The sequence below is a fragment of the Nilaparvata lugens genome, chromosome 7, assembly GCF_014356525.2.
Source record: "Nilaparvata lugens isolate BPH chromosome 7, ASM1435652v1, whole genome shotgun sequence".
Taxonomy (NCBI): Eukaryota; Metazoa; Arthropoda; class Insecta; order Hemiptera; family Delphacidae; genus Nilaparvata; species Nilaparvata lugens.
In genome coordinates, this window is record NC_052510.1 from 39778165 (window position 1) to 39791839 (window position 13675).

Sequence of the window (13675 nt, forward strand, 5' to 3'; positions counted from 1 at the left end):
CGAGTTTTATTTCAAGCTTGAGAGAATTCATGTCGCATTTACGCCCCATTCCAGCAACAAGACATGGTCAACCAGGCGTCTTTGTGTTTAAGGAACTGTCCACATGTAGCCACGTCTTTTTGCGAGAAGGACCAATCTTAAGGGCACTTCAGCTACCTTACACTGGTCCCCATGAGGTGGTGGACAGAGACGATAAAACCTTCACATTAAGGATTAATGGTAAAACCGCTAAGGTTTCCATTGACTGGGTGAAGCCAGCATACATCCTTCAAGACGACTCACCTCAGCCTTCCCACCCTGTTCCAGGAAAAAAGTGAGCTTCAAAATTTCGGATGGCCAAATCGTCTGCCCGGGGGGGGGGGTAATGTGGCGAATCATATGATTGCCACTGCCTCCTGTGATGTTTTCAACTAGCATAGTCTGTTTGTTTATCACTTGTAACAGTTTTATTTTCATATTTATTCAGAGTTAAATTTTGTCATTCTAACATTAAAAATATTTCACCATTCATTTAGTTCCATTTAATCAATTTCAACATAGGAAATCATCAAATTAAATTCCTATAACTACTAATGTCGACTTCTGCACTTCTAGCACTCGCATTTCTGTATTGAAATGCCATAGTTCGAAAATACAAGGTGATCTTTCAAGCTGATTTGTGAGAAAGTTGATATTTTGACATTGGTAGTTCTTGCACCAAGCCACAGAATGATCTTTTTGAATATGAGTACCTGGGTCAACTTCTATCTTTCGATAATCGAACAGGGAAGGAAATAAGGCAGAGAATAAACAAGAGATGGAAGAAGTATTGGATCCTAAAGGAAAATATTCATATAGGAGACTTCTCAAATGAATTAAAAGCGAAAGCCCTCAGAAAATTTTTCTATCCATCTATTGTATGGGGCCCAAACTTGGATACTGACAGCTGAACTTGACAGAAGATTAGAGACAGCTCAGACAAAAATGTCGAGAAGTCTACTCGGGCTTCGACTGCAACAGAGTTAGAAACACGGAAATTTTGAAAATGATTAATGTGAAGTATATGTAACGGGAAGCTCATCTTATCAAGTGGAGATCGGCCGGTCACGTGGCAAGGATGGAAGCTGACAGATGGGCGAAGACATCCACGGAATGGATACCACGCAACAGGACCAGAGGAAGGGGACGCCCGCCCAGCACTCCGGTGGAGGGGTGAATTTTTGTAACAAGTTGGAGATTTGAGGCTGACCGAAGCTAGAGACAGGAGAAGATGGGCAAAAATTATTGACATACTCTGAATTGAAAAGTGGAAAATTTTATAATTTTAATTAATGTGAAATTGTATTTGTTGCCAACCACATATATACCTCATAAGAGAGGCTTTTGTTCTTTAATGTAAATAGAGGTATATTATTATTATCATTTTTACAAGGAATAGTATTGAAATAATAATAGTAGCATTCAGTGCACTCAGTATACCACCAGAGACGAATAATGCAATGGTAATAACGGTATCTCTCTCTATTAAACTACTCAGTGTATAGTGTATATGTACTACTCAGAAAAATACTTCAAGACGAGAAAAAAACATCAGTATTTAACTAACAATAAAATTGAAGGGTGACTTATTCCACTACTCACGAAAAATGAACCAATTATAAGATCAATAGAGTATTATACCCAGATTTATTATTCGCTTTGGACACAAATAGCCTCTGTAGGAAAATAGTGTTTTTGAATGAGGTTTATTGTTTATTCAATAAATACTTAAATATTAACAATGTTAATGCGACAAATAACGAGATGAACTAAACCACAGGCAGGATATTAATGAGGTTGAAAATTCACTAAGACCTACGAGTATTTTAATATTTTATACATCACTTTAACTAGACAGAATAGAAGGAAAATGAGAAAATTTTGCATGTTAAAATAGGAATTTATTCAATAAAATTTTTAAATGCAGTTTCTACATTCTATACAAATTGCATAGATCATTTAAATACGTATCATTACAATTCTAAATCTAAAATCGAAATCAAACTTCAACACTAAATCAGTTACAAAGGATAAAAATAACTGCAAAGTCGTATATAGAACATTATTTACATAGGCTACTGTACTTGAAATAAAAGATTGGTGAGATTTATAATTGGGTTCAGCATTTCAAATAGGTTTACGAATAAATAAGACAAGAAAAAATATCTAATGGTCATTTATAAATGAGCAATGATAAAATTTCAGCACAATTTCCAGTTCTCTAAATATAGTAATTATTTATCACGCTCCCCATTAATCTACCCGGAAGATACCAACCCAAACAGTCATTTAAAAAGCATTAGGCTACAGCATGTTTTTATATTAGTAACTTAAATCAAGAGGTATTCAAATGTTAAAATTGGCAAGCTGAGGTTTATGAATGCTTACAAAGTTTTGTCATTCTTTAGCTTGAATTGAAAAAGTGGACAGCAGTAAGGTTAGATAGGATTTTTAGGTTTAGGTTCATGTTATAGAAATTTATTGATTTATGAGATTTTTTCTGTAGAACTCAACGAAATAAATTTGCATTACCTCACGCTTCATTACTTTGCTCAATTTTTTGGAGAGTGTTAAGTCTAATCGTACAATTGGCTGGTACAAAAGTATCTAGCCTATTCATTGAATAATTCATTAGATTCATTGTTACATTAACAATGGGAGTGAGAAGTTATTTCCAACTGAAATTAGGAAATTCAATATCATTACAATGTCTTTAATCTCAATTTGAAATTGAATACTTAATAATTTAATACCATAATGCCTTCTTAATGTGAATTATATTAATAAGAATCAATAATTAGGTACTGATCGAAATATATATAATAATAATTGATGATAAATTATTCCTAAATTTTTGAAAGAATCAAATTTCAATCGCCTCAATTTCTAATTGACAAAAACAATTTTTATCATAATTTTGATTCTAGAATTGCAGCTGAGGCAGACTGAATTATATTTGGTTTCAAGCATTCATAAAAAAATGTAACTCGTATCTAGCAAAGAAAAACATAAGCCTATATAGAATTCAGGGAGAGCATTTTTTTTCTGGAAAGAAGGAGTAATATTAAAATTGTAGTACTGTATTGTTATAGTTGTGCTGTTCTTACATTTCATTAATGCATGGAAGATAAAGTATGATTACCAGCTAAATGTAATGTTCGATAGCAATACCTACACGATAGACTTGAAGCAATAATTTTTTTCTTATTGGAAAACATGTTAAAAATTATCTGTATCTATTGTTTCTGTATTTTCGGTGATTTCAGTTTTCGTGAGTTTGTTTGTCTTCCGATTTGAATAATGCAGTACATTGAATAATAATGGTTATCAAGATTAGGGTAAATAATATTAACAATACCGCAACCAAGTACTGATCGTATTAAGTAATAACAAGAGGATTGTTTTCATTTTTTAGAAGAGTCAAATTATTTTTTCATCACGTAACAATTATTAAATATATATTTTTTTCTTATTATCTTATTGAAACTCTTAGTCATGTTGCAATTACTAATGAATTGATTTGAACTCTAAAGAAAGTGAACATGATCTGAGTGATAAAGTAATAAATCGAACATCTGTAAAACAAATTAATCTTTTTTCATTAGTCTTTTTACATTTATTTTTTTCAAAGTATTTTTTCTCATTATTGTTCTTGATTCGGTTGCCGTGATTCTCATTCCTTGTTTTGAATGGGCTGGGCGAGGTAGGGTTCTTTCTTTTCCTCTAGCAGTGGCTAGGCTTTTATTAACAGATAGGGATGACGATGACAGCTTAAATAATAATCCCACTTGCTTAGAATTGGAGCATTTAGTCGATTTTTCTTCTTTTTATGATTCTGCAGATGTGGGTTTGAAGACTTTTGCACGAATATTAGAAGTGTTTCTAAAAATCTAGATGATTTGTTGGTGTATTTGCAATCAATTAACAAAAAGTTAGACTTAATAATACTGACAGAGTGTTGGTTGAGGGAGGAAGTGGTTGTAATGCCAATAGATGGTTACGATGTTATTGCTACTGATAAGCAGCGTAATCAAAATGATGGAGTGATTATCTACATTGATAATACAATTAACTATAAAGCTTCCCAGACAACGTTGGGTGATGTTTATGGAATAACTTTAGATTTTCAGGTTTTAAACAATTCATTTTCTCTCTTAGCACTATACCGTACTTTTGACAGTAATATCGACTCATTCTTGGACAGCTTGGAAAATTATTATAGTAATTTAAATAGTAATAAAAATTGTATTCTGTTAGGAGATGTCAATATAAACCTGTTTTTAGACAACCAGATTACAAACTGATATTTGAACTGTCTAATCGGATTCGGGCTAATTCAATGTGTGAATAAACCCACTAGAATCGAGGGGAACTCCGGCTCATGCATTGACCATATTTTTGTACGGTACAGTTCACCGGATAAAATCAACTCAGCCGTATTACATACCAGTATTACTGATCATTTCAGTACGACATTGAATATTTCAATTCCGGTAAAAATACCCTCTACAGTTGTTGAAACTTACAATTACATTGATAAATCAATGCTTGCACAGGCTATCCAAAGCGCTGATTGGGATACAGTAGAAAATTGTTTTGAAATGGATGACTGTTCAATAATTTTTTTCCAAATAATAAAGAATTCTGTAGACTCAAGTATAAAAAATAGAATTATTGTCAGATCTAGGCATAAGCAACTTAAGCCATGGATAAATTTAGGTTTGATTCAAAAGATCAGAGTGAGGGACAAATTGAGCAGGAAGTTGAGGAAACAACCATTTAATAACATATTGAAAAACCAATATATTTCTTTCAGGAGAACATTAACCAAAGATTTAAAAATAGCCAAGAATATTTATTACAGAGATAAATTTCTAGAATTTAGAGACGATCCTAAACGATTCTGGGGAGTGATAGGAGAATTGGCTGGTAGGAAAACAAGTAGGGATTCATTTTTAATTAACAAATTTATGCCGGAAATTAATCCTGTCACACCAGAGGTCCTCAGAGTTGTTGCTGATGACTTCAATGAATTCTTCTCTGAGGTTGGTAAGAACTTGGCCGATGCAATAGTGTCCGTAGAGCCTCTATTAATTAATGATAGTCATTACACATTAGAAAATAATTTTGTTTTCCGGGAGGTGACAGAGGATGATGTTTTATGGGCTGTGGGTGATCTTAGAAGTGGGTCGGCTCCGGGGCATGATAATGTAACTGCTTCCTTCCTAAAAGACAACATACAAACTATTATCAAACCACTTACCCATCTGATTAATCTTAGTCTACAGTCTGGTGTTTTTCCTGGGTTCTTGAAGTTGGCCAAAGTATTCCCTCTTTACAAGTCCGGTGACCCAACTGACAAAAATAACTACCGACCTATATCTTTGCTGAGCGTATTTTCCAAAATACTTGAGAGAATAGTAAAAAAACAGCTTTTAAACTATCTAATAACGTATTTTGTGATTGTCAGTATGGTTTCAGAAGCGACAAAAGTATATCAGATGCTTTGTTTGATATCTGTAAACATATACCGTAGATGAGGGAATAACAGATAACCAACGCCTAATGCTCATATTTTTGGACCTCAAAAAAGCATTTGACTCTGTTGATAGGAACAAATTGTTGAATAAACTGGAATGTATTGGTGTACGAGGTACCACATGGTTCAAAAGTTATCTATCAAATAGACTACAGTTTGTTTCCATATCTGATATTAGAGGTGTGAATATAGCAGTAGATTATGGAGTAACTCAGGGAAGCACATTAGGCCCTATTCTTTTCCTAATATACCGGGTGCTTCAAAAAAATGTATACACACTTTAAACAATCGTAGTTTTACCGCTCTACAAGGCTAATGTTATATTTCTTCACCAGGTGGCAGCATAATCGTCCCTCTATGTTATATTGTTAGTTGGAATTTGTAATATCAACATGGCGGACGTACGTTTGAGTTTTGAAGAACGTAAGCAGATTATTAAGTGGTACTGGAAGTTTGAGAATGTAAATGAAGTTCAAAGACAGTGGAGAAGGGAGTATGATACAGAACCACCTTCAAGATTAACAATTACACGCTTACGAGACAAATTCGAAGTTCATGGAACAGTGTGTGATGTGCATAAAGGTCATTCAGGTCGGCCTCGAACAGCTACAAGTGATGAGTCATCAACGGCAGTCAACAAATCTTCAAGGCAAGGGGCACGTGAAAGTGATGTAAATGCTAGCAGCGTGCTACGCATTCTGAAGAGAGGCAAGTATCGTGTTTACATTCCAAAGCTGGTGCAACAGCTAAATGACGACGATCCAGATCGAAGGTTGCAATTTTGTGAATGGATTCAGGAGATGGTGATACGTGAACCAGGATTTATGGGTAGCATCATTTGGTCGGATGAAGCCCAATTCAAACTTATTGTGGGGCACAGTAAAAGATGAGGTGTACAAACGTAAACCACGTAACCTAGACATTCTTTGGAATGAGATTCAAGCAGTGTGTAGAGAAATCTCATTGGACGTTTTGATACGATGTACAGAATCAGTGGTGACTCGTACTCAGAATTGTATTGATGCTGCAGGTCACCAATTTGAACAGAATTAACATTTGTTATTTATGTTTCATTTACATTGGACTTTCAGCTTTCTATTTTTCTGAAATTTAACTTTGTAGAACGGTAAATAAATTTTCTATGGAAGTTCAAAGTGTGTATACATTTTTTTGAAGCACCCGGTATATTAACAATATGTCAAAATTAGAACAGAGTGGTAGACTATTCTTGCTTGCAGACGATGCATTAATTTTTTTAAAAGTATCAAACTGGGAGGAGGTGAAGGCGAATGCCCAAAAAGACCTTTTGTATATTAAAATGTGGCTTGATCAAAATACCCTTTCAATGAATACAGCAAAAACAAGATTGATGCCGATATCGCTGAGACCAGCAACAGATTACACTTTGTCAAGATTGAAAGTTCACTCTTGTACAAATTTTCTTGGAACAGTGTGTGACTGTTCTGAGATTGACATGGTTACTTCATATAAATACTTGGGTGTTTTTTTGATAATAGAATGAGATGGACCGCTCATATTGACTTCATGAAGAAAAAACTCAGAAAATACATATATGCCTTTAGTATGAGGAGTGAAATTCTGGATAGGAGAGAAATCAAAATGGCCTACTTTGCATATGTTCAATCCCTTCTAGAGTTTGGCATAATAGCATGGGGGGCGCATTGAAAACAGCTCTGCAACCTCTCTTCATTGTCTAGAAGGCCATTCTGAAGGCAGGATTCAAAAAGAGCCCTCTTTACCCAACCAACACTCTTTTCAGTGAAAGCTCAGTATTGACAATAAGACAACTTTTTATCAAAAATACTATAATACATTTATACTCAAATATGCAAATCCTAAGGACCGTGACACATATTCACAATACAAGATATGCTAGTAACATTGGTATTGCGGCTATCGCCCTACAGAAAGCTTTCTCTCAAACCAATTCCTTTTACATTTGTCATGTTCTATATCGAAACTTAACGTCCTATTTTTCACAACAAATATCATTCAATAACATATCCAAAACATATTTCAAATTAAAATTGAAGATTTTCTTACTACAATTAGGAATAGATAAATCAGAAAATATTATTTCAACTAATTATAATAGTCACCATCAAAACTAACACTGATGATTTTTTTGTGCTGAAGGGAACCTATATCTGCAGTTTCATTCTTTTATTGAAGTTTACTTATTTAGTAACGAAAGGCAGGAAAAGATTATACATAAAAAATTATAAATTCTAAATTTTTCTGATACTATATTCTCTCCCTATAAAAACATAACTCTGGTCTGCGCACAGGTATCTAGCCCATGCAGACCATTTCCATATTATTCATTGTGCTCATTTCCTTAAATATAATTGTGTTTCTCATCGTTTTCCTTAAAACCTAAGCCACATTAAGATTTATAAACTTAAATTTGAAATTTAAATCATTACTTTCATTTTATTTTAGACACTTTACATAAAATTTATTTTTACTTATATACGGTAATTTTGGTTCTAGGATGATGTTGTAACACAATGGTTATTTTTGTATGACAAAGTTTGTATGATAAAAGTTTTTTTGTATGACAATGAATGAGCACAGCATGATTTATTTTGTTAAATTATTTTTTTTGAAATAAAGAAACTTTTGTCTGTCTGCCTGTCAATAATTGCAATAACAAATTATTAGAGATAAAATGAAATAAATTGAATAAAATGATATTACAACATTTACGGTAATACATAGTTCATAGACCAGCAAAAGACGAAACGTAAGATTGCGTTTACTGGTTATTCAAAAATTACATGTTTCAACGTAACACACAAAAGCAGAATAAATATTTAAAAATAAGAATAAAGTATCAAATAATTGGCAGTGAGATTTAATACAAATTAAACAGGAAGGACGTGATTTTTTATTGCATAAAAATGACACAAACGTTTATGAAAAAGGAATAATAATTGTGAGCTAATTTTATTGAGAGTATCTTACTGTTCTTGACAAAGGTCAAGAAAAATTCTCTATAAAATAACTTGTAGAGAATTAAAGATAGGTAGAAATTTAGAAAATAATGTTTAAAGTAGTTTCGCTCAATTTCAAACTAGAAAATACCATCCATTAAAAATTAACGATAAGCTATATTATGTGACTCCAATAATTATTCTATTTTAAATTATTTTATATTGACTTTTAAATTCGCCATTTTCACAACCAGAATCTGCCGCTATAATGGATAAACAATATTATTCAATAAAACATTTCGCAATAAATCTGTGATACTTACAAATTTAACAATCATCATAAAAATGAACAGGAATAGGTTATAACATTATACTTATGTGTAGGTGAGGCCACTGATTTTCGATAAACACTGCTGCTGATGTAAGCCTATACTCTAATTACCAATATATCTATTGAATTGATCAATCAACCACGTTCCTATAGACACGGAATAAAAACATAAGGACAGCACATATCTTCTGTGCTATAGGTTAGAAGGGAATTGTTGCTTACGTTGACAATTAAACAATTTTACGTCACTGAAACATATTATGAACTAGAATAGAATCTAAACCTACATAGCCTATAATATTCGAATATTCACCATACTAACAACTAAAATATTCAATTCAATATATGGTGCGGGAGGACGAATATTTTGAGCAAGAAATTTAATAAGAATAGAAAAACTTCAAAACGATTGAATCAATCGTTAACAGTTGAACAAATAAAGTAACTATTGCAAAGTTCTTCTATAAGTGATTACTGTGATGTACAAATAATTTATATAGAAAGGTGTTCTTGCAATTATTGCAAGAGAACTTTTTTTGCAATCGGTAAAATTATGATTTTTAGGTATCTATAACAAGAACTTCAATATGAACATTGTTTGTACAAGGTGGGGCAGAGCCGACTGACGAGTTTGGAGGGGGCACTGCTCAGCCTGTGGTGGGAGTAGGCAGGCTCGGTGGGCGTCATTGTACAGTCCCGGGAGAATAGTTTTTAGTGTGCATCATGAATTGGACGGGAGAGCATCGCGGTTATGTTGTTCGCGCTTTTTACGAAAATCAACATTCGATTATCGCAGTTCAACGGGCGTTTCGACGACATTTTAACATTCCTGTCCACAAACCCGTCCCATCTGTGAACTCTATCAGAGCGTGGGTTCGTCAACTCGAGTAAACTGGTAGTACACGACAAGAAAGAAGACATGGCGCACCAAGAACAGTGAGAACTCCCGAAAATATTGAAATTGTGAGAGCAGCAGTCGAGCAATCACCGAGGCGTTCTGCACGCAGGCATGCAATAGCTTTGGGGATGTCCAGCCGTTCAATTAGGAGGATTCTTCGTGAACATTTGTTTTTTCATCCATATAAAATCATGATTGTGCAAAAATTAAATGCCGCCGATTTTTTGAACCGCAAAAATTGTTGCAAGGAAATGCTTTAACGCATCCCGGCAATGGCGACTCTTTTCTGCAGTGACGAGGCTCATTTTCATCTGTGTGGAGCTGTCAACACACAAAACTTCCGGTACTGGGCAGCAAATAACCCTCGACAACTTCATGAAAGACCACTTAATTCACCAAAAGTGACAGTTTGGTGTGCCGTTTCTCAATTTGGAGTGATAGGGCCATACTTCTTCGAAGATGACAACATCACCGTCACTGTCACCTCCGAGCGTTATGTCACAATGTTACAAACGTTTCTGCAACCCAAATTGGAAGAACTTGCTGAGGAACAAGACTTGGGGGAAATATGGTTTCAGCAGGATGAAGCTACAGCCCACACAGCGCGCATTTCAATGGATTTGTTGAGAGAAATGTTCCCAGGGCGACTTATCTCTCTGAGGGGGGACGTGAAGTGGCCGGCACGCCCACCCGATTTGAGTGTCTGTGACTTTTTCCTGTGGGGCTACCTCAAAGAAAAGGTTTTCAAACATCGCCCACACACTTTGGAAGAGCTTAAGGAGAAAATCAGGGAGGAGATTCAGGCCTTACCAGTGGCAATATGCCAAAATGCGTTTGAAAATTTCAAAAATAGGCTACATCAGTGTATAGCTGCTGATGGCCGCCATTTAACCGATATAATTTTCAAAAACTAACACTAAAAACTATTTTTCGAGCTGAATTCAATAAACCAAACCATTTTTTTCTAAGTTTCTCCGTTCATTATTTATAACCCTTTCAAACTCGTCAGTCGGCTCTGCCCCACCCTGTACTTATATCCACAAATTGAAGGCAATTGAATCCATTTGAGAACCTTTCAAGGTTTTTTTTTTTTTGCTAAAAATCAATAATTATAATACAGCCCGAATTTAGGTCGAGATTTAGGTAAAGACACGGACATAACTATGGATATCTTCATTAACTAGGGTAGCGAGTAATCCCCCAGTTTAATCTAGATTATCAGATCTTAAATGGTATAACGGTGTAAACGTTTTCGAGTGATTTACTTTAGCTTTACAAGTCTATGAACTTCTTTACATTACGGTTCCGAGTTTTACAATTTTCATACAGCTATGTGCAATCTACAAAGTGAATTTGATAGAAGAATTTCTAAAAAATGAAGATTACATTATTATTTAATTACAAAATAGTTACACAACTTTACACAAAACTCCGTACAAAATTCTACTTTCTACTGAAAAATGACTGGACTTTTGGCACCTACGTTTTTATTAATGAGGAAGCTATTATTTTGGCAACTAATGGCAAAATTTCATACATTGTGAGGTTTTAGTTACATTATATAAAAGCATTAGAAGCCTTCAGCTTCAATACAACTACAGAAAGCTAGACAGATGAAACTAAAATGGTTTTAAAACATTGTTGAAAAAACATTTTTTCTGAAAGTCATATTTTCTAAAAAAAATTATTTGAATTATTGGAATAATTGTCAATAGTCTGTATAAAACTCATGAATAATTAAGTCAACTTTGAAATGTTGAAGCGGTTCTTATGCTTCGATACAAAATAATTATGATCAATCAAATTACAGAGATGAGCCATCCTAATTCCCAATCAATATTCAGCAAATAGTGCCTTGAGATAGAAGAGAATCAACCTAAAAATTCAGTCCACACCTTAAAAAAGTCCAATGAAACATCACAGACGATTTCTGAGAATGTATTGCCTATTGTAATTTACTCAAGCAAGCTAGTCTTGGAGATGAAATTACAGAAACAGATTTCAATCGATTCTCCAGGTTAACAATTTTCGTTTCATAGATATGTTATATTAAGCTGTGGATTATTTCATAATTTGTTTTGAAATGACAAAACATTGGACAATATTTCATCATCTTATTCTGAATAGAACATTTTCTCGGTTGCAGCAATCACATAAGAGCAGTAGATTTTTCATTCTCACTTTGACTTGGAAGTAATATTCAAGTTCAAGAAGACAATTTTATAAATACTAATCAAAAGCTCATGAAGGCGGTGTATTGTATTTCAAATGACACTTTTATACGAAAATTCTATTCTCTCTACATGTTTATTAAATGAATAATAACATTGAGCTTCAAAATAATAATAACTCAGTGAGTATTCTAAGTATAGTACCTATATTACAATTCCAATTTCAGACTAATTCTAATCAATTCAGGCTAAGAATATCGGTCTAAGATAATTTAGTGGGTCTACTACATAAAATTGAGATTATCTATCAACAAACTTCCATTAAATTTATTTATGGCATCAAATAATTTCATCTAATGTGCTTTGTTCTCTGGGATATTATATACAATCATTTTGCAATGGAATAAATATTCACATAATAACAAGCTTTCCATTCAAATTTTTATTTGATTGGGGAAAGATCTGATCCGTTCAGGATATTTCTAGAATGATCACCAATACTGATATCACTGTATTCAAGATCGACTGACATTATGAGTTGACATACTGCCTCTCCAGCCTGAAATCGTATCCAAACTCTTCTTCCAACTCAAACTGCGTTCTTCTTTTTATAACTGGAACTTCGGCCTGAAAAGATTGAATTAAATTATATTTGAAAAAAATCAAGAGTTCAATTGACGATTATTAGTAAGTTATAAAAATTTCAACAAGATTTATTTTATAGAAACTGAACTAATTTAGATAGAATCGTAAGTTTCTTCTTCTCTATTATTTTTGATATCTGAACGAACTAACACACTGATTGATGTAAGATATTAGGAGCAAAAGGTACAATACTAATCCAGAATAATAATAATATAATGCAACTATAATAATCATTATAACAACTTGGAATAATAAATTATTTTCCAACTATTGTAAATTTCAAGGAAAATACTATTTTTTCCTGTAAATAAAAAGTATTTGTATAGAAAGTGCACCAAGCAACTAATATTCTATTGAATATTATAAATTAGTAATCATAAAATTGTATTATTAATTGAATATTATAAATTGTTCTGAGTGGAAATTTAAGTTATGTCCAGAATCAAGAATAGGGGAATTCAACTAAGTTTTTGATACCTACTTTATGGAATTAATAATGGAAGTCATTGAGTATTAAAAGTCTTTAGTACTTACAGTGGTTTTATTCGTGGAGAAGTTGTACCGAGGATTTATCATGAAAGGTACTCCTTCTAGTCCTGTAAAAAAACAGAAAGATATGAATTAATCAAATATTAATATTAATAATATTAATTGGTCAAATGATTTGCTTAGAATCACTTAGGGAAACAGGTAATCAACAAAAATCTAATTCGTGAAAAAACATTAACCACATAATTGAATTAATTATAGGCTACCAATAAACATAAGCATATAAATTTAATTTGTAAGTTTAATATTTTTTAAACATTAAGATATTTGATTTTTCAATTTGAAACTGGGATTAAAAAGTTGTATCTTTCCTCCTTCAAAAAAATTTTCCAGTTATTGATCTGATGACAATTGATTTTAATTTATAACTGAAAAGAAAAGTTCAAAGCTACTAATAATTTCTGACTGAAATTAACTCACGAATAAGCGTGTTTAGAAATTTTCAAAACTCAACTAGATTATTACATAGAGACAGCGACAATATCAGACTCCGTCAAGTAATGAACAAGCCCCAAGCACACCATAGTCCAGAAACCGCCTTCCGGCATCGATTTTTTCATCTTTTTG

General features: G+C 33.1%; 1 protein-coding gene across 1 annotated transcript in view; it reads right to left on the reverse strand.

The window, feature by feature from the left end:
* Positions 1 to 1903: 1903 nt before the first annotated feature.
* The window catches only part of LOC111051911 (multivesicular body subunit 12B), a 52282-nt gene continuing 40510 nt past the window's right edge, over positions 1904 to 13675 (reverse strand). The window contains exons 6-7 of the mRNA XM_039432740.1: positions 13094 to 13155; positions 1904 to 12541 (exon numbers count right to left, since the gene is read on the reverse strand). Of these exons, the coding sequence (XP_039288674.1) occupies positions 12446 to 12541; positions 13094 to 13155 (158 nt within the window). The 3' untranslated portion in view covers positions 1904 to 12445. The remainder of the gene's footprint in view (positions 12542 to 13093; positions 13156 to 13675) is intronic.